The 23,337-nt window shown below is 52.6% G+C and overlaps 1 protein-coding gene across 1 annotated transcript in view; it reads right to left on the minus strand.

The window, feature by feature from the left end:
• Positions 1-23,337, minus strand: part of SLIT3 (slit guidance ligand 3) — a 589,205-nt gene that overhangs the window by 76,387 nt on the left and 489,481 nt on the right. The window contains exons 13-16 of the mRNA XM_059174255.1: positions 13,204-13,347; positions 11,814-11,977; positions 1,859-2,009; positions 810-884 (exon numbers count right to left, since the gene is read on the minus strand). Of these exons, the coding sequence (XP_059030238.1) occupies positions 810-884; positions 1,859-2,009; positions 11,814-11,977; positions 13,204-13,347 (534 nt within the window). The remainder of the gene's footprint in view (positions 1-809; positions 885-1,858; positions 2,010-11,813; positions 11,978-13,203; positions 13,348-23,337) is intronic.

The following is a 23,337-nucleotide window of genomic DNA, read 5'->3' on the forward strand; positions in this document are numbered from 1 at the left end:
TGGGCAACTCTGGCACTGGAGAAGCCAATGCAAGCATGTAGGCCCTCTGCCTGAGGTCAGGCTCAGGTCAGGGCCAAGGACACTTGGGCTGAAGCCCCATGTGCAAGACGGCTAGCACTTCTGCTCCAGTGTGCCTCCCTGATGCCTCTAGAAACCATCTAAAAACAGGACATTTGTCACCTTGTGAAAAGTCCTAAGTGCATTGGCCCCTAGACTCTTGGGTCCCATTGCTGGTTCACCTGACTTCCTCTTGCCACCCCTTAGGGTAGAAGCTGGAAGTGGAGGATCAGGACGAGCAAAGGGCGCCTGGACTGAGTATTGGGGTTAGTGCTGAATGGACACTCTGCACAATACATGGCAATTTAAAAGCAGTGAAGTTTTGGGGCGCCTCAGGGGCTCAGTCAGTTAAGCATCTGCTTTTATGACTCGGGTCATGGTCTCAGGGTCCTGGGCTCGAGCACCTCATCGGGCTCCCTGGAGCCTGCTTCTCCCCTCCCTCTGCTCCTCCTCCCTTTCCCCTCTTACCACTCCTGCTTTTTCTTGCTCTTTCTCTCTCAAGTAAGTAAAATCTTTATTAAAAAAGCAAAACAAAACCCAAAACAGTGAAGTTTCATTTGGGTCTGTCTCTGCATGGCTATGCCTTACTGTCCTGCTTCCAAATACATGCCTGCAGCGGGGGCAGGAAGAGACTGGGAGGGGTTGGAGCAGAGGGTGAGGGAGTCACCGGGGCCCTGGCCTTCTGCTCTAGTCAGCAGCACAGACCCTGGCCAGGCCTGGAGGCTGCTGCCAGGTGCTGGAGGCTGACTTACATTTTCCGCAGGTTGGGCAGCTTCCTGAAGATACCAGTGGCCTCGAGAACGGATATCTCATTGTCGTTCAGTCGCCTACACGGGAAACAAGCAGACGAGGTGGTGGGTTAGCCGGGGGGGGGGGGGGGGCGTCCCCTCCGCCGCCCTCCATGGAACCCTCCCCAGCTCCCCCATGGCTTGACCTAAGTAGCCACCTGGCCCTCACATTCAGCCAAGGTCAGTGGAGCCAGGGAAAACTCAGGGAGAGCAGCACGAGGGCCCAGGAGGCTGTGCCTGGCCGTGTGCTTCTGTGATGTGTCAGGTGGAAGGGAACGCTAGCACGAGCACCGCTGATCAGGAAGGCTGCCATCGTCCATGCAGGGCTCACTCCCTGCAGGAGTCAAGGTGAATTCCGTGCTTGCATTCTCTTGCTTGATCTTCTTAAACCCCTAGGAGGCAGGCACCTTCCCCCCATTTTACAGTGAAGCATCGGACACTGAAGTCTGAGAAGCACCTTGCCCAGACAGAAGAAGGTGAAGATAACGGGAGCCAGATGTGGGTCCGACCATCCCGCACGTGCCACGCCCTCACCCCTACCGCGCTGTAGCTCTTTAGCTCTCCCGCTTCTGCACAAACGAGCACACCCTTCCAGTTACGAGAGTAACCGGAGGCTCAGATACACCTCATCGTTCCAGCATCTTCTCAACTTTGACAACTATTTACCAAGCATCTTTCAGTTATGTGATAAACTTCGTTAAGGACCTGGAGGGACTGTCTGCTTTGCGCAGTGTGGAAGCCGATGGGCCTAGCACCGTGCCTGGCTCACAGTGGGTGTTCAGAAAATGTCTGTAGAATGAACTAATGGTCTTTACTTTCGAGGAAGCAGTTTCAGGCAGTGGTCAGTAGGGGGTGCCTGGGTGTGCATCCTCTGCTGAGGATGTGGAGGATGGCCAAGGAGCACTCGGGACTGAGCTGGGAGGGGGCTGCCTCCCAGAGACGCGGCTCTGGCTGGCTTAGGGTGACAGGGTGCTTGGGGCCGTGTAGGGAGTTCCGGCCCAGGTAGTACTTACAGATCGGTGACGTATTCGGGGAGGTGGCTTGGGATGCGGGCCAGCTTCTGGTTGGAGCAGTCCACGATGGTACCCTCGCAGCGGCACTTCTCGGGGCACACGAGGTCCATGAAGCACTCACTGCTGAACCTGCTGCGGTAATCCTCTGAGCCTGGGCGGGGCCAAAGAGGGCAGTCAGGATCACCCGGGGGGCCCGGCCTGGGCCGAGATTATGGGTAGTGCAATTGGGAGACACGTGGTAGTGATGGTGGGGGGTGTCCCAGGCATAGACATAGCATTGTCTTCATTTGTGACCACCCTCCCACTGTCCATTTGGCCTTTGTCCCTCATTGAGTCCTCTGGGAAGCCAGGCTCAAGCTCTGTGGGCTCTTAAGCTTTTGTGGGTCATGAACCTCTTTGAGAAGCTGATGCAAATTTATGTTCTCAGAGAAATGCTCCTAGGTGCACATGTGCAGAATTTGGGCTACAATTTGGGGTGGAGAGTACTTAGTTCTGATGCCCATCATTTGGGGACCCTCTAAACGTTCATGAAAATCCCAAATGAAGAGATTTTTGATGGCATTTTGATGGGGGCTGTGTCGGGGGGGTGGGGACGAGGTCAGGGAAGGGGGTCACAAACTCAGTTCTCCTCAAGCAGCTGATGAAATAACAAAGGAGACCCAGCATATGGAGGTCAACGACCACTGACCCCAGGTCTCAGCACTGGGAGAACAATAATGAGGGCTGCGGACCTGGGACGTTGGAGCCCAGGGCCCTAAATGCGTGGGAATCCTGCCTGAGGATCCTCTTTAAAATCAGTAATAGCAATATATTCACACTTAAAAACCGTCAAGACAAGCACAACTCTTGGGAGGGTCCAAGTGATTTGTCCCATCTCTGAGAATAAGGTTGGTTTAACTACAGTGAAAGAAGCCAGTTCTGATGAGCTAAGAGTGGTTGGAATGAAGATCTATTTATTTATTTATTTATTTTTGCCATCAAATCTCTCCTGAGATCACACAGTAACAGCAAGAAGATCAGCAAGTGACGTCTCAGGATAGGCCCGGGGTGCTGCTTTACTGATTAGAAATGATCCCTCGGCACCCGGGCACACCTTGTGAGACCAGCAGGCTCAGCGGCGGTCACTGGGGAAGCCCTGGTTTTTCCCAGCTGACAGGGGTCAACGGTTCATTAGCACCGTGCTAGGCACAAAACCCAGGCTTGGTCCACGTTTGTCCGGTTGTGTAAGCAGGGCGCTGCTCGCACTCCGGCTGTCCTGTATGTGAATGTGCCCAGAGTGTTTTGGAGAACGTGAACATCACAGGGTTGCTTAAGGGCTTGAGGCGGACCTTGGTGATCTGATCCGCGGTAGGGCCAGTGTGGGCCGCTAGCAGTGCAGAAACTTTAGCAGTCGTGGGCTTGTCCAGGCTCTGGCACTTACTAGCCTCCGCCCCTCCACGTGGGAGATGGAGGTCTTGGACTTGCCCCTGCCTCGTGGGGATGGTTGTGCAAATGCAAGGAAGAGCGTGACAGTGGAGAGGCTCTGGGAAAGGGAAAAGAACTGCATGGACATTTGTGATCCTATTACTGTTATTTTCCAGAACCTAGTAGAACATTTGGCCTATCGGAGGCCACTAAAACATCCGTGTAGTTAGTGATCATAGCTGACTTTTACGGAGCATGGGGCACGAGCCGGGCACTATTCTTCAAAATTCAGATGGGGGAGCCCATTTAGTCCTTGTAACACTCTGAGATTATTCTGACTCCATTTTACAGATGAGAAGACTGGGGCCCTTGGTACACCACAGAGGGACGAACCCAGGCAGGCAGATGCCAGGGCCTGTGTGACCAATACTGTGCTTTCCTGCAAATGTGCGGGATTTTTGACAAAACCTTCATCCCGGTCTTTCTAGGACTGATTATAGAGTCCAACTTGGCAGAGGGAGACGGAACAGCGCTTTCCTGCAGGGGGCAGTGGGAGGTAGGAAGCAGCCATCTTCCACGCTCATGGCTTCTCCCCCCTCACCTCATCAATTTATGCTAATTCCTGATAGCTGATGAACTTGGTGGTCTCTGATTCTGAAGTGAGACCTTCTCCTGAAGATGGGATCGGACCTGTCTCCTTTCCCTCTTTGCCCGTTCCCCACCCCCTTCCTTCATCCCAACTGCCACCCCCAGGCTTGTGTGAGCGAAATCTGTGCACTCTGTGCATGTATCCCCGCAGTTCTTTGGGCTGCTTCCTAATCCAATGCATTATGCAAATCTCTTGCCCTTGGCTTGCCAGCATCCATCCCACCGAATAACTCTGACCTGGGCCATCTTCCTCCAGACACATCAGCGTGCGGAGTCCTGGGTGAGTTTCATTTTGCAAACCCTGCTAAATGACAATCCTCTCTTGTTCCCTGCCGGTGGCTCTACATGGTGATGGCATGGATGGACACTTCGTACGCAGGCATGATATTTTTCCTTTAGAAGGCACCTACAATGGAATCCTCACAAAGTAGAGGAACCCTGAGCGCCGATCAAATTTTGCCTTTGGAAGACAGGAGGGAGCACGGTTTGTTCTTCAACAGAGTGAGCCTGAAGATGTACACCGGCTGGGCTGTGGCCGGGGACTGCGGCCGATTAAATGCGTTTTCATTTTAATCAAGGTGAGAGCGTCTGTAGTTAGCAGGAATCGCTCTCTGTAGTATAGTTAGATTATAACTGGTGGACCTCTGCGATGGAACCGCTGACCCATTTTAATGAAATGATTTTGCAATTAGATTCGATGGACTAATATGTTCTTTCCAACATTTCCCCCCTGCTATTTTTGTTATTGCCCTGCTTTGTCATAACGAGGGGGTCGGAGTGTGGTATTTTATAGGCGTGGGAGCCAGAAATGTTAATAACGGCGTTTGCCCAGATTCCAAAGAGTTCCTTCCCCAGCCAGAGCCAGCCTGAAATGCCACCCCCAGTACTTCATATTTCATTACCCAAACTACCCAGGGTTTCTCGGAGCCATTTGTTATGCCTAATGCTCATAACTACCCAAAAGTATTTTTAACTTTTCCAGAGCTTTAAAAGTCAATTTCAATCTCAGTGCATATTTGTCACTGCCAGAAATACTTAGTAGGAGGGGAGAAACTGAACGGGCTGCGGCTGCTTCTCTCTGGGGCGAGTTCAGACAGCGGAGATCTCAGAGGACTGGAAGAAGGGCCATAAAACAAAACGACGGTCATGGGAGAGCTGATGTCATCAGGCCTCTCGCCAGCTCCTGCCCCTGAAGCCCTCCTTCCTTTCTGCTTGAAGCTCAGAACAACGACACTTGGTACATGATCACAGACAAGCTTTAATAGTCGAGGGGGTGGAAATCCACAGCACTGTGGTTTTATTACAAATCCCTGCCCTATGGTGCTTTCCCAGGAGAGACCGTCTTTGACATTTGTATGGTCATGGGACTGGGGCAGGTAGGGAGCCACAGCTCCCATTCTTTGGATGGCCCTGGAGGCTGAGGCCAGCGCTGGGCCCTGGACGGCTCCTGTCATTAGCAGTTCGATTTGCATCATTCTCTGGGCAACCCGTTTGTTGAATGAAAGTCACCTATTTGTTGTCATCTGACGACCACAGCCCTGCCAGTGCACGTGTCCAGAACTCTCCTCTTCTACCTCCAATATCCCTAAGAGGGGTAGGATGAAAGGAGGAAAGCAGCAGAAAGAGGAACTGGGTTGGGGGGGGCGCAGTCCATCAGCTTGAAGAGAGAGTCATGTGGACAAGCAAAGGGTCATAAGTAATGACTGGAATCAAGAGAACATGGCTAGGCATACAGTTACGGGGTCACAGGCAGAGGCTAGGGGATTAGACACCCGTGGCTGGAAGATGTCCACTGCTTTCCCAGGACTTTGGTGATCAGTGGGGCAGACAGCTGTCCTCGTAACCTATTCCTATTAGGATCGATGATGGATGCAGCCATCTGCCTGAGAGCAGAGGGAAAGGCCCATGGCCTGTGGCTGGGCACTGCCCGCCTGCAAGTCTGCTGCTGCAGAACCAGGGAGGTGCCCAGAAAGGTGCCATCGTAGACCCACACCAGAGGCCCAGCCCCTGGCATGGTAGGCACAGCTCTGAGAACCCAGAATGCCTTCCCTGTTCAGGATAGGGAATTGCTCCAGGCTTGGGGGTTTGTTCTGTACCAAATGGATCTTGGCATGTCTACGCTGGACAGGGGAGCCACTTAAATACCGTGCTCCTTGCTCGCCTGCTTACTCACGTTTTCCTCTATTAACAGAAGCGAGCTGGAAACGGAGTGGTAACATAGTTTTCCCACTCCCTGTCAATTCAAGTCAATCCTATCATTCTTTTCCTTTTTATAATTCGAGGCAATGGGTTTGTCCACAGCTGAGAAGGCGGCGTATTATAGCTGGAGAGAGCAGCCATGTGACCCTGGCAAGTCAGGTAACCTCTCTAACTTGGTATCTATCTGCTTCTGTGCAATGGGCCTTATCAGCTTGTTGTAAAAAAAAAAAAGTAATGATGGAAAGAGTTCAATCCCTGACCTATAGTCAGCACTCAAGGTATGGGGAAAGCACCCAGAGAGGCACTCAGGACTCTTTGGTACTCAGCAACAGCGAGGCCCTGGCTCTGAGGGGTGACCTCAGGGAGAATGAACCAAAAACAATCTTCTAGTTACACTAAGGATTTACCAAGAAGCAAACAGAATGGCAGGTGCCACCATCCCTTTATTGTCAGAGACAGCTGATTTCTGCACAGCCCTTGGGGGCATGGAATTAGCACCATGTGAGGAGCCCAGCACCTAGGTCACCAAGTCAACTGTTCTTCGGAGGTGAAGGACACGGACTAGACTTCAGGCTGCATGGGGGGGTGTGGAGGGCTAGGGCCAAGGTACTCATGAGGAGTGGAGGTTGGGTTCAAAAGGAGCCACAGGTTAAATCCAAAGTCTCAGACTCATGCCACTTTCACCCATTCTCATGCTCACATGCATCCCCAATACTTCCGATAAAGATGGTGGGTAGAAAGTGGGTCACACCAGTATGACCTCTGGGTTAGCTACCGCTTGGGAAAAAACCTTGCGCTGGGACCCTGCCATGAAACCATGGGGCATATGCCATTGGGGGACCTGTTCTCTCTGATTAAAAGAAAAACAGTGGTTTCTGAGCTTTGACCTGGACTTTACCCCTCGGCTGGCATCCAATGTAGCTCTGGGGGATGACGACTTCACCCGGGGTAGGAGATGCGGATATAGATCTTAGCGTGTCCCCAGTCAGCTTCTCCGTACCCGTTTCAGCCCATATCTGCTACCTGGAGGTGGAGGTGCTCTGGGACTCCTTCGAGACTGTTCCCTCCCCCGCACCCCCCCCCCCCTGCCCTTTGTGAGGCTAGACCGGGACAGGCGGGTCTGGCGGGTGCTGGGCTGCGGTGCTCCAGAGCAGAGAAGAGGTGTCCAGCGGTGGCGGCGGTGGCGGCGGGCCATGCTGCAGGAGAGCGCGGTGCTTTCCGCGGTGCTTGACAGAACCATGTTCCGTTTCCATCGTTCCACCACATGGTTAGATCAAGCACAAAGGAAAGCCCCGCGGCGACCGGTCAGAGTCAAGGTCAGGAAGCAGCGTCAGAGAGAGGACAGGAGCACTCAGAGGAAGCAGCGTGGAGAAGCGGAAGCCGGAGCAGGCCCCCACTGAGCGTGATTAGTACCAGGAGCAGGGTTCCACAGGAACACTTCTGAAGACCGGAGCCCCACCGCCTTTGTAGCCCGTTCCCAGGGGAGATACAGGGGAAGGGGAGAAGAATGGGCGGGACACTGTTAGAAACCTCTACGCAGAAGGAGCAGGGCACACTGGAGCCTTCCCAAGGGAATTATGAGCGCAGATGTCTCTGGTCATATCACAGGCCTGCACTGAACCTCTAAATCCCACTCAACCACACCATCCATCTGCCCAGATATCAGACTTAGCAGAAGCATCTTCCTCACGCTCTGCAACACGTCCGTCCCCAGAGCCGAGTGGATCTGTAGCAGTCTGATCTCCCGGCCTCTTCAATGAAGAGACAGGCACAGCTTCCGGTGGGCTAACAAAGCTGCAACGCTCTTCTTCAGGAAAAGCGCCTTTGATATTCCACACCTCAGGAGTCTCCTCAGGACCCTTCCAGGTGCCCAGAAACCCTCGGGCTGACAGACACTCATCCCAGATGACTCGACGTATCGTGGTGGGGTGGGTATGGCATCAAAAGAAAATACAGGACCTTAGCCAGGGAGAAAGACGGGGAAGCCGATGGAGCCCTGGGTTTGGGACTAGGAAACCTACAATCCCGACTGTCTGCGAACACTGACTTTCACAGAGGAGGTGAGTAGTTCCCATCAGGATGAGTGGCCTCTTTTAGAATAAGAGAAGGAAGGGGAGGGGGAGGGCACCAGATTCTAGGGTCCTTCCTGATTTCCAGATTTCCAGGGATGGAAGTGGAGTGGGTGGAGGGTCCAACAACCAACTCTTTCTGGGTGCTGCGGGCCTAGGTGAGGGCACCCAGCCTCCAGATCCCTATCCACAACAGATCAGGGGCAGTTTTTATGAACTTCCTCCCAAGCCACTGGGAGGACATGTGTCTATCTTGAAGAAGCCAGAGTCGGGGCCCAGGGACTGGGACCCTCCCTATTCTTGCCCTCTGACAGGAGAGACTGAGTTGCTGCTCCTCTACAGGGTGCTTTTGGGACAAGATGGTGCATCTCGCCTGTGCATACATAGGTTGTCTGCAATGGTTGGTCAGTGGGTCAAGGTCACATCACAGCCCAGATCTGACCTCTTTCAAAGCCCTCCCACCTGACCAGCAAGAGGCAGTCACTGCAACCTGGTCTCAACCTTGCTTCGATCCCTGGACATGCAGGGCTCTGCCACACTCTGGTTTGGGGATTTCATATTCCAGTTTGATCAGAGCAGGGAAAAATCATCCCTGCTTCCAAGCCTTCAAACGTGCTCTTTGATTTCCTTCAACAAAAAGAAAAGGGAATACACTGGAGAAAATTTTCTCAGTACATCAGAGGTGCTGGGGTTCAGATCTTGCAAATACTACTCTCTAACCTCGGACAATATGGTTCTGCTGTGCGGGCCTCCATTCCACCATCTCTGGCAGGGACCGGGCGATTACTGAGTTCTCTAAGACTCTTAACGCCCTGAGTGGGGTCATGTCTTTTGCCTTCTCTGTACATACCACATCACCACCTTCCGTGCTTTTCCCCGTGAATTTCTTCTTGCCAACAGATCTCTACACACAAAGGGAGGGGGTGTGACGGAAGACGGGCAGCATCTTCCAACTGCCAAGGGCTCCCCAGGGGATGGGCTTGGGGTCCCAGCCAGCCAGACAGTGCCTTTTCAGGGGAACTTAATCCAATGGCCAGATGACCCCAGCTGGCAGTGTTCACCTCTAACCCGATATTGTTGCCCAAGGCGGCGGATGCAGCTGATAGAGGCAGACACAGGGCAGCTGGGAGCCAGACGCCCTGCCTAAGGAGGGGCTTCATGGGCTGCAGGAGCAGCTCTCAAATTGGATTCTAATTACATCAGCTGTCTTTGCAATGGGGGTGCTTTTAAGGGAAAGTAAAACACAGTTATTATCTGTCAACTCCAGTATGTGTCACCTGCTCCTCCTTCTTCTGGAGCTTCCTGGAAATACAGAGCTTTGGACCTATGGCTTCTGTATCCCCTAAAGCCAAGGGAGGTCTGGGCCCCAGTGTCTGTCAAAGCCCAGGCCTCTGATGCTCCCCAGTAGCTCTCTCTACCTCTCCTCTCTGCAGCTAGATGAAATAATAGCACACAGAACGTTCTATGTCAGGCGTCAGCTCTGACATTCTCTACCTTTATAGAAATAATCTGCTTAGTATTGATTATAAAAAGGCTTTTAGACAGGGTCAGTCCAAGAACCCTGCACTTCTGTTTCTTTTTACAATTTCCAACCACTCCTGCCCTCCATAGGAAAAGCAGCCAGGATCTCTCCCATACCAGTGTAGGCAGGTAGGGGCAGAACAAGAGAACGGGGCGTTATTGTGTCCTGGGTCAGGTAGCTGTTCGATTCTCTACTTGGTCTGTCTGCACGTCCCCCCTGCCACCCCGAGTCCCAACCTACAGTCATTCCTAGGCACTTGTCCAGATTCGGTCCCTGGGAGATGCCGGTCCTAGGACCCTGGGCTGATTCCACTCCTGCTCTGCCCTCCAGAGTCTTGGCATCAACCCGGAGCCTTGACATCACGATGGAAGACCAAAGGGTTGGGGTCGGCAGGTGGTACCCCGTCCTCCTCTGTGTCTTACTGCCCCTCTTCTGCAGCACCACTGCTTGTCAGAGCTAATAAACTCAGCCCTGGACAGATTTGGAGAGGAACAGAATGGGAAGAGGGAATAAGAGGTGCGTGTTATGAGAAAGGCCCTGGGGAAGAAGGGCTGCTCTTCAGGAGACACCTCTGGGCTGGGAGAGGGTTTTCCTCCCAGAGATGCTGCTGGCCCCAAGAAGGAACTTTAGGAAGGGTTGCAGAGAGTGGGGGGCAGGCCATGAGACTGTGAAAGGAGTCACCCAAGCAGTTGGACTGCCTTCCCAAATGTTCCTTCTCTCCTACACGCTGTGCAGCATCGAGGAGTCAACCAGACTTGGGGTCTGGTCCTCCCTCCGGCATCTGCTTGCTATAACTGTGGGGTGGGTGCCCTTTGACCTCTAAGGCCCTGGCTTCCTCAGCTGCAGAAAGGGGACCCCTCCCCGCTGAGCTCAGAGGACTGACTAGTGGAAGAACCAGATCGAATGAGGGGCACTCAGCCCAGAGTTCATCACTGGCCAGAAACTGCTCTTGTAATTGACATTGTTATTCTGTGGAAGACAAAGTGGGACCAATGCCTCATTTGGGCACAGAGTCCCTGTGGTACCGCCAAGCCCTTTCCAGGTATTAGTTGCTGAAAAAGCAAATGGCTGAAGTTTACCCCTCTGGAGACATGGACTAAATGATCTGACTTAGAGGCCAAGAACAACATGAAAGAGGCAGAAGTCTGTCTGCTGGTCTTCTCCTGGCCACCAGGGCCCACGCTGCCCTTCTCCCCGGGAGAACTCGCTTCCATAAGATGCTCTTGGGCAGGAGAGAAGAAGGGCTCTTGCTGACACACAGATTGTAAGGGCTCGTGCCAACCCCTCAGCCCATCATACACAATGCAGCATGGTGATTTTTTCCAGCAGCAACTGACACACATGGTTGGCATTTTTAACGGCCTGTTCATCTAGCTCCTGGATCAAGGACAGCTACGTCTCTTTCTAAGATGAACCAAGAACTCCCCTGCCATTCACCCTTGGTATCTTTCCCGGGTGTGGACGGGAGGAAGGTTTCCAGAGAGAGCTTGGAAATGGAAGGGCAAGGCTTTGCTTTCCCACCGAGCACAGCTCTTTGCTGTTCTCTTCATACGCAGAGTGCACCAATCTAGGGCAGAGGAGTTAGCCTGCAAAAATGTCCATGAAATCTGTAACAAACTCTGGCCTAAGGGCTGTACCAAAGGTGGTCTCAGAAGGGACGGGAGGCCCCCCAGATTACACGCCGCCTACAGCCTCGCCTGGGACATATTTATTTCCCTATCTGCCATTTGGGGAGCACACCTTGGGAGCTAAAAGAAAGTAAATCGTGGCCTCTAAAAGGCACATGGGCAGAGACTGGCCTTCCCCTAGCTTCCACCTGGCCCTGGAGATGGGCTGCCACCTGGGTTCTGTCTCTCCTGAAATTGTGCACCCTCCTCCAATGCTTTTATTGTGTGTGTGTGTGTGTGTGTGTATGTGTGTGTGTGTGTTTTATTTTAAATCTATAAGGTAATTGGTTTTCTGCAGGCCTAACTGAATTTCCCCAATTTAATTTGCAAAGATGCTCCCTAGGAGCCATTACAGTGCTTGCTGTCCTCCAGATTGGATTACTGGCCTCTCTGGGGCTGCTGTGCTCTGAGTCGGAAGGTGGGGCCCAGCCCCTTAACCTGATTACCTGAGCAGCGGAACTTCTTGCTCTTGATCTGGCCGATGCGCTTGTTGGCCAGCCGGCGCGGGCTGCTGCAGCGGGCCCCGCTCGTCTCGATGGGGTTGTCCTGCAGGTAGTCAGCCAGCCACTTCAGGTGGCAGTCACACACAAACGGGTTTTGGGCCAAGTGGCTGCGAGAGGGAGGAGAACGGATCAGGAGTGACCCAGGGTGCCGTGCTCCACCACCACCTTCCTGGTGCTGGGCCCCTCGCTTGGGGTGGGGGGGGGCAGCAGGGAGCTGAGCGGGGGAGGCCTGCTGTGGGCCAGAGACTGTCCCAGGTGCAGCTGGCAGCCAGCTGGTGGGGGGTGGCGTACGGAGGGGGGACCATGTCCCTGCTCTCCTGACTCGGGCAGGACCCACCACTGATCTCGCCTCGGACCCACACCAGTTCTGATGGGCCACATAACATGGCAGGCTCAGGGTCTGTCCTTACAGCCGCCCAGATTGGACTTCTTCAAGCTCCATAAGGCCAGGCACAGAAAGCGGCTGGCATGGTGACTGGCACATGGCGGGCATCCCACACAGAGTAGTGGGTACTGCTGCTAGCCTCGTCGCCGGGCCAGCACCGTGGTTTGGCTTCCTCTGGCTCATGAGAAAACCCTTCTCCGCACCAACACGGTGCTCAGCACGTGGTTGCTGTTCAACATACAGCGGCCGTTCTTAACACTTCATCAGCACCTGCCTCTGGCTACAGGGAAGTGCCAGGTGACTTAGAAGGTGTCCAGAAGCCCCAGGTTCAAGGTCAGGCCCAGGCTGGGCTGAGATCTTCCCAGGTGTCTTGTACCTGACGGGGTGACTTAGGAACATCTGCAGTGCTCGGGAGTGGGGAATTGCTCCCTGAGGATGGAGGGGAAATACTCCGAGTGCCTGCACCAGAGCTTTGGTTTTGCAGGGTGGTGGTGGGGTGGTTTTGAGGGGGACAGGACTGGGCTATCAGCAGAGACGGAGGCGGCTCAGAATACACTGGCCACAGTGGTTAAGAGAGCAGGTGAGCTGCAACTCTGCCATTCATATCCTGCTTCTTACTAGCTGTGCAACCTTGAGTAAGTTAACTTAACCTCTCTGTGCCCTGATTTCCTTACAGAGAAATGAGAGATCATAACAGCACCTACCTCAAAGGGCTGCTGAGGCCTAAAGTTCTCACTACAGGGGAAAGTCCTCAGCAAGGTGTGGAGTACCAGGGGAGTGCTCGGTAGGGGTGAGTGAGAACCACTGTTACTAGTCCTTCCTCACCGCAGGCTCTAGACCTCCTCCTGGACATGCTCACTTTGCCTTCTCTGGGATGCTCTGTGTGTCTGGGTGTCTGGGGTCACTTGCTTTCTGGGCACGTGCTGCCACTTGCGGGGGTGTACTCACAGGGTCTGGATGGCCTGCAGAGGGGCAAAGAGTCCCTTGCTGATGGTCTGCAGCTTGTTGTCATAGAGGGAGAGCAGGTTGAGGTTCTGCAGGTCCTGAAATGTGTTCACGCGCAGACAGTTGATCTTGTTGGCATTGAGGAGGCTGCAAGCAGGAGAGAGGCCAGTGACTCTGTAATCCTGCCACTTCCCTGTGGAGCAAGGCTGTGCCCACAGGTGACAGGCTACAGACTCCGTGTGCGCCTTACAGCCACGGCCCCTGCTGCTGAGAGTGGGTGGTGGGGGTTGGGGGGGGTGTTCCTGCATCCCTGTGGCCCCTGGAACTCCACACACATCTGGGCACCTGTACACCACTTAGCATGGGTGCTGCGTCACAGGCTGAGGTCACCTGGAGCCTTCCCTGTGCCTTCGGTGGGGAGGCTGGAAACAGCATGGCCATGCTTTCCTTTCTGCTTTAGAATGCGGAGCTTCCAGGAATTGCAAAAACAATCACTGGGCACCATCGTGCTAAAGCTTGCGTTGATTGACGAAGGGCAATTTTGACTCAGAGAACTCCTTGGAGTGCTTCTGAACCACGGGTCCCGCTGGAAATCTGATGGCGGTTATAGGCCGTGCGATCTCCCAGAAAAATACACCCATGGGTGAGCATCCTCCCTTTGATGTGTGTGCACACATGCACGCATGCGGATGGAACCTCGTGTGACCTGACCTCTGCCCCGTCCCTCTCACCCACGTACACACGCTCATGACACTTCTGTTCCTCAAACACCCCACAAGCGTTTAGCCCAGGTCCTTTGAACACACTCTTTACCCACTTTCATCAGGTGGTTCCTTCCCCTCCTCTGGTCTCAGTGTGGATGTCACCTCCTCGGAGAGCCCGGCCCCGATCCCCTCATCCACAGCAAGGCCCCCAGGCTCCCCACCATGGTGTCCCATAGCCCAGTTTACTGTCTTCGTAGCAAGCGTCTCGATTTGTGATGGACGTTCACTGCTGCTTATCATTTACCTCCCGCCTATGATGACTATAAGCCCCGATGGCACAAATGACATCTCTTTTCTTCCCTTTCTTCTTAGTGCTTCTTAGTGAATAAGAAATACACCCAACCCCATCCACAACTCCAGGGGGCCACAATCCGCTGAGGGGGCACCCATCTGCCCTGGTTTTAGAGCCTCAGACCCCTCCCTCCACCAAAAACAAATAAGCAAGCAAACAAACAAGCAGCACTAGAGGAAGCTGCCTTTCCAGAAAAGCTCTGGTCCAGCACAGGGGATGCTGTGAGGCTTCTAGGAGCATCCTCCAGAACAGGGTTGGCAAGTCAAGAAAATCTGAGTCCTAAGAATTTCCCTTACAATGTTAGACCGACTAGTTGTGCCCTCTTAACTGGTGTAAAATCAGTTCTCATTCCCTCTTTTTTTTTTTTTTTTTTTTAAAGATTTTATTTATTTATTTGACAGAGATCACAAGTAGGCAGAGAGGCGGGCAGAGAGAGAGAGGAGGAAGCAGGCTCTCCGCTGAGCAGAGAGCCCGATGCGGGACTCGATCCCAGGACCCCTGAGATCATGACCTGAGCCGAAGGCAGCGGCTCAACCCACTGAGCCACCCAGGCGCCCTCTCATTCCCTCTTTGATCGAAGAGAGGATGGGGAGAACTAAACTAACCAGTAAAAATGTTAAATTTTTAAAATTTCCCCTTTCAAGGCTGGCTCAGTGCTTCTCCCATGGGGGAATGGACCAGGAGACTCGTCGTGGGCTGGCTTGCCTCTGGAGGCCCAGACACCAGGGTCCAGGGGGACTGGAGTTGGTGATGATGAGGCTGCCCCCGGGCGCCCCGTCATCTGTGCCACGGCTCCCTTGCTGCAGGCCTGTCCTCCCAGTGGGCCCCCTGCAGCCTGTATGTGGGCAGGCAGCTGCAGCAGCGACAAGGGGAAAAATGCCTGTTTAATCTGGCTAATAGTGGGCAGAGTCCCAAGGGTTCACACAGCTGTCCTGGAGGAAAGCTCTCACTACTAGAATATTTTTCTTGTTTTCCAAAGTGCTTTCCTGGCATCCCATTGTTCCCACGGTAACCTGGGCAGATGGGCAGGGCCAGCCTCCTATGTATAGGTGAGAAAACGGAGGCTGAGAGTGTGGTGGCTTGGTCAAGGTCACACGTGTTGCCAGGGAGCATGCTGGAGGCAGTTACAAGAATTGAGGTCTCTGGAGGGTGCACTTTCTTCTTTATGAATGTCTTATACACCCCACCCATCTGTCTATCTCCTTGGTGGCAGGCCCCCAAGAGTTTCCTGTGCTTTGTGTATGACACTTCAGTCAAGGTCACTCTCCAAGGAGGGCACCATGGAGAAAAGCTGGAGGGACCCAGCACAGCCGAGCGCCCACAGGGAGGGAACGGACCCGTCACACAGGCTTGTTTGTATCTGGTTTGCTTGTTTACAAAGAAGAATAAAGTATGTGGTGAGAGATTTGTTCCAAACCTTGATATTCAGGGCCTTTTGAGGACATCACTTTGCTAGGAAACATTGAAAAATTCAGGAAAGAGACCAAGTCAGAGGTCTGATGGTCTGAGGAGGGAACACCCCCCCCCCCCCCACACACACACACAAGATCTTACAACATCCCACATGCAAATCTGTTTATTTACCCTCCCAGTGTTTTAAAATCAGGAAATCTCTCTCTCTCTCTCTCTCTCTCTCTCTCACACACACACACACACACACACACACACATCAGATTTCTATTTCCTTTAGAAAAAAACTTTTTTTTAAGACGCTCTAGTAATGTTGCATACCCTGGAGGTGGCCACGGAGTGGCCGTCCCCCTTAGATAGGACCACTGCCCCCTTTGCCACAGTCCTCACTGGTCCCTATAGTACCTTTCACTAGTTTCTTCTCCCATCTCTCCTAAGTGGGCACTCATTTTGGGGACCCTCGTGCAGATGAGCGAGCCCGGCTGCCGCTCTGGGGAATGCTGGACGTCGGACAAGGACGAGGCCCACAGGGAGAGTGCCATGGTGACCTGGACCTGCCTTGAAAGGGTATCCCAGTGGCCTGCTACTCTGGCCCTCCTCACTCATGGGAACTACTGAGGCTTCTTGTTACCTGCTGCTTCTAGATGTTTTAGTGTGGGGTGCTAGCGCCAAGACAGGAGGCATCAAAACAAGCCGGGTTGGCGGAATGAGCAGGCAAAGACAGCATGAGGTGCTGAGCACATGAGGAAACGCAGATGGGCACAGTGTCCTGGTCACTCGTTCTCTCCCAGGATGCCTGCCTCTAAGCAAGACACGTAGGTGCAGGGAGAGATAAAATTAAGTTGCTTATCCAGATTTAGATGCTGGGGACAGTCTTGCTGATCCCTAGCTCCAGCAAGATCTGAAAACCTGTCGTCCTGGCTTCTGTCCTTTGGGAGGAAGGTGGGTGGCTACTCAGCTCCATTTGCCTTCCACGGGGGGACCTCTGAGCTACCTGGTACGCAGACAAGAGTTGGAGGGGAATTAAGAAAACACACTGGGATAGAGCAAAGAGGTAGTAGCTATCCGGAATGGGGTTCAGCACTTCCCTAAGAAGTCCTGAAGACAGGCCTTCTCAGTATTCCACTGGAGGGACTGGTTCTCCCTCTTTCTCCTTCAAGGCTGCTCCATCTGTCCTGTCCCATGACATCACCCCCCTCTGAGGAGCAGCCATGTAGCTGCTGGTGGACGGATACTGAAAACACAGTGTCATCTCTAGAGATACCACTCTGTGCGGCACTAGGATTGTCCTCACTGGGCTGGAGAGGAGACCGAGGGTCAGAGTGGTGACAGATTTGACCAAGGTCATCCAGTGATAAGTAAAGGGTCAGCCTGACTTCAGACTTCAACTCTTTCCACCATATAATATCCAACTGTCTTTTCTGTGCCCATTGGAGGGTGCTCCTTGACTCTGGGAGTGGCTGTTTTTGCTAGCTTGGAAATGTACCTGGGCATAGAATGCACCAGGTGGACACAGGCCTTGCCTCTTGGTTGTGTAGAGGTATCAGGAATCCTGCCAACTCTTAGGAAGGACGTGGCACCAAGCTGTCAGAGATGGGACACTCTTTGGAACACTCACTAAATTGCCATTGGCACAAAGTGGCTGGTTCTTCACCGAGGGGCTCACACATGTACAAAGCAGGGTTCCCACTGCCCAGCGATCATTGACCACATGCTGATTTGGGAGCTGGTATGCATGGCTCCCCTGAATTCTCACTCCACCCTGGGCAGATCAGGGGGCAGTGATGAAGCAGAGACAACAGTGTCCCTCATGCAAGATGAGAAGCTCCAGGGTGCCTGGGTGGCTCAGCTGGTTAAGCGGCTGCCTTCAGCTCAGGTCATGATCCTGGAGCCCCAGGATCGACTCCCTGCTCGTCAGGGAGTCTGCTTCTCCCTCTGACTTCTCCCCTTCATGCGCTGTCTCTCTCAAATAAATAAATAAAATCTTAAAAAAAAAAAAAAAGATGAGAAGCTCCAGCTTGCCTCTAACTCAAAACTTTGACCTCCTGACTTCATCCCAGCTTAGTCTGTTGGGTCCAGGGAATCAGGGGCTGGGGGCATACCATGCTCATAAATATTTCCCCCCAAAGCATACTGAACCACTTTGTGGGGCCACCTCCTCCCAGAGCCACCTGCTCCCAGGCCCACCTCCCAAAGGGCCTCAGAGGTCTCATAAGCAAAAGAAGAGGGGGACTGAGATGGTCAGGCCAGACAAAGAGCAGGGCCACATGACCCTACCGGTAATAAGCACGATGCTCAGCCAGGTACCCTCCAAAGCCCTTACAAACACGAACTCATGAATCTCCACACATTCTCCTGCAGGACGAGTGCCATCTCTGTGTGACCGATGACACCACTAGGACAGAGAAGGCTTAAGTACCAGTGACCAAACTTGCACAGCTAGTAAGTGTAGGCTGAGAAGTGAACCCAAGCTATCTTAGCCCGAAGACTTTGCTCCCACCTAGGTGCCACCCTGATGCCCACAAAGGGGCCTGGGGAATCACCTAATGCCTCTGGGAGGAGGTGGCCGAATGTTCTCCGTAGAAGTTCTCACGGACTTTGTGACTTTGTGATGATTCTGCAATAAAATAAAACAAAACGAAAAGCGCCATGCTCCCCAAGAGGAGATTAAGGAGAGTGGGAGCACACGGATATCGCCTTCTACATTTATTTCCAGCATGAGCCCTAACGAGGCCCTCGGCCGCCCCTCTTCTCGGAGCACGTTCAGCTTCCACATATGTTCCGTGTCAAGAGGTATTAGCACTCAGCCCACTGACTAACCAACGTAACGACGCTGCTGAGAGATAATCCTTTCCAGAGCTGTTGCCTTCAGAAAAGGCAAGGCTGGAAGCAAGCCACTGAGAACCACAGAGAGAGAGAGAGAGTGTGTGTGTCTGTGTATGTGTGTGTTTGGGGGTGGGGTGGGGGGTGAAATACCCTGAGTCTGTGTTCAGGAGGGCCTTGTGACTCAGGTCCTTCTGCTAGGGGACTCGGCCTGGCCTGGCCACAGAAGTCCCAGCTGCTCTCCACATGGGGAGCAGCTGGCAGCTTCATTCCTTCAAGGCCCAGGTAGCACAGGAGAAAGAACCACGGCAGGGAGATGAGGTCCGCCCTGATCGGTGAAGAGGACCCACCACCCCCAGTTTCCCTAAAGAAGCCAGTGACACAGAAGGCCACCGAGCCCCCAGTATTTGCCCCTGTCCTTGCCCACATATCCTCAGGGAAGAGTCCCATGGAGCTCATAGGCCTTTGCCGCAAGGTTTGGAAAACACGAACACCTGGAGTTGGGTTTACTGATAAATCGCATTAAAATCACCTTGGCAACTCCGGCAGTCCACGTGTTGATTCAGTGGCCCGGAGCTAACATTCTGGGTGGCATTTATATTCTCCACACCTGCCCACGGGTCTGTGGCAGACAGCGGAGACATTATCCCTCCTACTTCTGTGGTGTTTGTCGGGAAATGCCCTGAGCATGTTCAGACCCCACAGTGCAAGATTTTCTCAGAAAACTGGTGCCAAGAAAGAGTAGGGTGACCCCCTTCCTAGAAATAAGCGAAACCCTTGCAGGAAAGACCATGGGACAGGAAGATGGCCCAGGATCCTGCCTTGAGGGGCAGGGTAGGGGGTGGTGCTTTGTGGGTCCCCCTTTTCCTAACGCAAGGCTGGGGAGTCAGTTTCTGTCTCATAAACGCTCAGACGCAGATACACAGGAGGGGAAGGGTGGTACCAGTAAGGGCCCGGCATAGCCCTTTCTATGGTTCCTTCTTAGAAGAGCTCTCCCTCAAAGTATTTACCACTATTACACATGGGCATAAACTATTAGCGAGGACACCAATCTGGGGAGGTAGTTCGGACCTCTGATGAAGCTGCTGGGCACACAGTCAAGCCTCCCTCATTAATCTCTTCCTCTTTTTATTTTTTTTTAAATTTCTCCAGAATTAACCTCCGACCATCCTGAATTTCTTTATCTTACTCGTTTGCCTTAGAACAAATATTATGCTCTCACCCTTACCGTATCATGTGGGGGATTTGCTCCGACCTTCAGGAACCTACTGCAAGCAGACACGGAGAGGAGCCAGGTGATGCCAAGGGCTAAGAGGTCAAGAATGTCTAACCTTGCCCTGGGCCATGTGGGGCTAAACGCCCATGCATGAAAACAGGAGGAGCCCTCCCAGGCCCAACTAAGGACAAAAGGGACTGTTTCCTTCTCTCCTGATCATGGCTGCACTGCTGGTCACCAGCTGTGGGTTGTCATGGTGATTCCTGATGGGAGGGAAACTGCAAATGTAGCAATGCCAGCAGGTGGCCTGTCTGAGAAACAGGACCTCCTTGGAGTCCACAGACACAGGATGACTCTAGAAAGAGGGTTCAAGCAGAGGGAAGTGGAGACTGAGGGACCAGACAGGGAAGCCATCACTGGCTCTCTGCAGGTCAAAGGCCTTGCCTAGTGGGACCTGGCTTGGCTCCCCCTCTTCCTTAACAGTGACTAGGGTGGTCAATCGCCTTTCCATTGCCTCCTGCTTGCTAATTGGTCCTTTAAGAGGGGTGAGTTATTCACTTGATGACCAAGCATGGGATGACCCCGGACTTTCAGTCTCCCTGATGACCTTCCTTGGGAAGCCCCAGGTACAAGAGAAAGGGGAAACGGCTTCTCTCAGGAGTGCATCAAAAAGCAAATTTACTTCTGCAGCGGGGGAGAGTTCTCATCTTGCCTTGACCCAGTCTTTAAGGACAAGCAGCATCTTTGAGCCCACTCATGGGATTAGCAGGATGCCAAGGAACCGGAGGAAGTCCCAGGGAGACCGCAGCCCAGGACTGATACTGAGGCACAGCCAAAGGAACGAGATACAGTTAGCTCAACGGCACCTCCTCCTTGGCTTGAGCCAGTGAGGAATGTTCCATGGATCCCCAAACTAGCTCTGTAGATCTGCTTGGGACTGGGGCTGAAACAGAAGTCTCTGGCATGGACTCCAGAATTAGACTGCCTGAGTGCCAATGCTTTGCCACTTACATGCTGAGTGACGATGGCTATGTTCCTTAACCCTTCAATGCCTCAGTCTCCTCATCCATAAAATGGGCCTTTCAACAACACCTTCCTCTTAGCATTGTTGTAAGGATTAGAGAAGCATATAAGCATGTCAAACTCCTTTAGTACAGGCTCTGGAGCATAGTAAGTAGTCAGTAAATGTTAGCGGCTACTATTAGTAGCAGTGATATTACTTGAGAAACAGCTGGTGAGGAAAAGTGAGCTACGGGAGTGGAGTTTTGCTTACTGCCCTGTAATTGGCATGTTGCTTGGCAAACTCCAAGATTCTCAAATGGTTTTGTCTGCTTTCCAAGAAAATCAAACAACAGGTGCCTGGGTTGTCTTAACTTATTCCAGCCCAAAGACAGTCTGGTTTGGTTTAAGACCTCCTGGGGCAGGCTTAACATCGATCACAGCCAGTATTTACACGAAAGCTTCTGCCTCAAATGATGGCCCACCCCACTCAGGTGACTTCTATGTAGGCCACGCAATCAGTGAATGCTTTTTTTTTTTTTCCTGGGGAAGCTGAAGCAGCACAACTGGCGGCTGCCTGTCAGAAGAAAAGTGATGGTTCTAGAGACATGCTGATGGCTTTTCTTGCTTTGGGAGAGGTTGACCTTTGAGTTACAACATGAGGGATCTGGGGGCACTTGATTGGCTAATGTCCTAGGAACCCAGGAGCCTGGATAGGCAGGGGAATGGACAGGAACAAGAGCATCCTAAGTACTGATTCTAAGTTTCTGGTGAGGAAGGGGACAGGTGCAGCCCGGGACAAGAGGACAGGTCACCTCTCTGGTCATCCAGCTGCCTCCATCCCTGGAGTTGGGAGCATATGTGCAGTGGCATATCCTGTCCTAGCCGTGGCTTCTGAGATGTCTTCATGCGGGATATCTGACTTCTTAGAGGTTTAGGAGGGAGTCTCTAAACATATTTCAGGTCCCAGTGGGCGCTGGGCTTGCTCCCCAGCTGTCTGTTCTAAGGAGGGAAGCTGATAGACCACCACATGCTCCCCCTGGTGAGTGTCTGCAAGAATCGAACCTGTCTGGGATGAATTACAGGGAGACATACTAGCTATTTTGAAACATTCAAAGACTTTGAGAATAGCCTTTTCTGAGTTTCCCAGAAGCCATTACTAAGGTTTAGTATAAGAAAGGTAGCTTCCTAAGCTTCTCAGCACACAGTGATGATGCATTGCAAACACCACCAGTAAGAACAGGTGGGCTATGTCATAGAGGGCATGGGGCAGGGGTTTCTGCACCAGCTGGGTAGAAGATTGTGCTTGGAGCCCCGAAGTTCCTTTGACCTCTAAGATTTTGGGACTTAAACTAAAGGAGGTGACTCTTTTGAGGCTGACACCCAGAGGACAGGGCGTTGGGTTTAGGGGTTTACTATGAAGCTTTTCCACATAGACCCATTTGTGGCAGCTTCTGAGAAACTTGGAAGCCCGAGATGGCCTAGTGTTGGCCATCTGCTGGAACCAAGCTATGAAGAAATTGACCCGGAGGACAACCCAGGGATGGGGCAAATTTGGTGGGATGGCTGAAAAATTTTTTTTCTTTGGTGCAGAAATGGGACAAGGGGGTGCAGGCAAGACAACTCAATGTACCCACTTTGCTACAGGCAGCCTCACAAGTGCCAGGAAGGAAAGAGCTGGGATCACTTCACCGCAGAGACAGCTTGACTTTGTGATGTACCAATAATTTGAGAAACGGAGAGAGAAAAATAAACACAAACCTCTTGCAAAAAGCCTTGAAGTCAAAGGAGAGGAAATTACCCAGACTACCAGGGTATTCTAATCAGAGCCTTCTTATCAGAGTGTCTCCAGCCTAACAAGGAGAAATCCAATCTACAGCGGGCTGGACGCTAAATTCGATCTAATCAGGCCGTGCTTTCCAACTGCTCAGCAGCAGGTCAAAGCCCAATGACAGGCAGTGGCTGCTGCTTCTTTCTGGAAAGCAAGCCCTCCTAAGTTGTGTCAACTTTTGGGAGTGTGTGAGGGGGATGCTTTGTCTTTGCTCCCAACTACTCCATTCCATCTGCTCAAAACTGTGGTGGGATTGAACTAGAGCTGCCTTCCCTGCCCCTGCAAAGTCCTACGAGTTCTATTAATATCACTGCTGTCAGCTCCAAGCTGGGATACATTTCCTTTTTTAAAAAACATGCATCCCCTCCCCCCACCCATGCATTTATTGATCTTTGCAACAAACAATGCCCTGGGCTAGGCACTTTGATGCAAGCTAGGTTTCTTCTTAATGTATGCAAGGGCATTTTCCTGATCAGACATGCTGCATCAGACATGCTGATTGTAAAGGGATATTCACCCCAGCCCAGTGGAACACAACACCCCCAAATCTCCCTCAAGGCCCACGCTACTGTTACACTTCTTTCCAGGCATTAATAGCTACAGTTAGCTAGTTGATGGTGGTGGTTGTAACTTACAGCTTCTTTGCTAGAAGCAAAGGACACCATCTGTGAAACTCCCAGCTCCCCGCAGAGCCCTGGCGTGTCATTGTAACTAACAGCCTTCAAGGCTCACCTGAGGGCGGGAGACTTAAAACCCGTATGCCCACACAGACTCAGACTGAGGCAGACGTGGAGACGGAGGT

This window comes from Mustela lutreola, chromosome 5, assembly GCF_030435805.1.
Source record: "Mustela lutreola isolate mMusLut2 chromosome 5, mMusLut2.pri, whole genome shotgun sequence".
NCBI lineage: Eukaryota > Metazoa > Chordata > Mammalia > Carnivora > Mustelidae > Mustela > Mustela lutreola.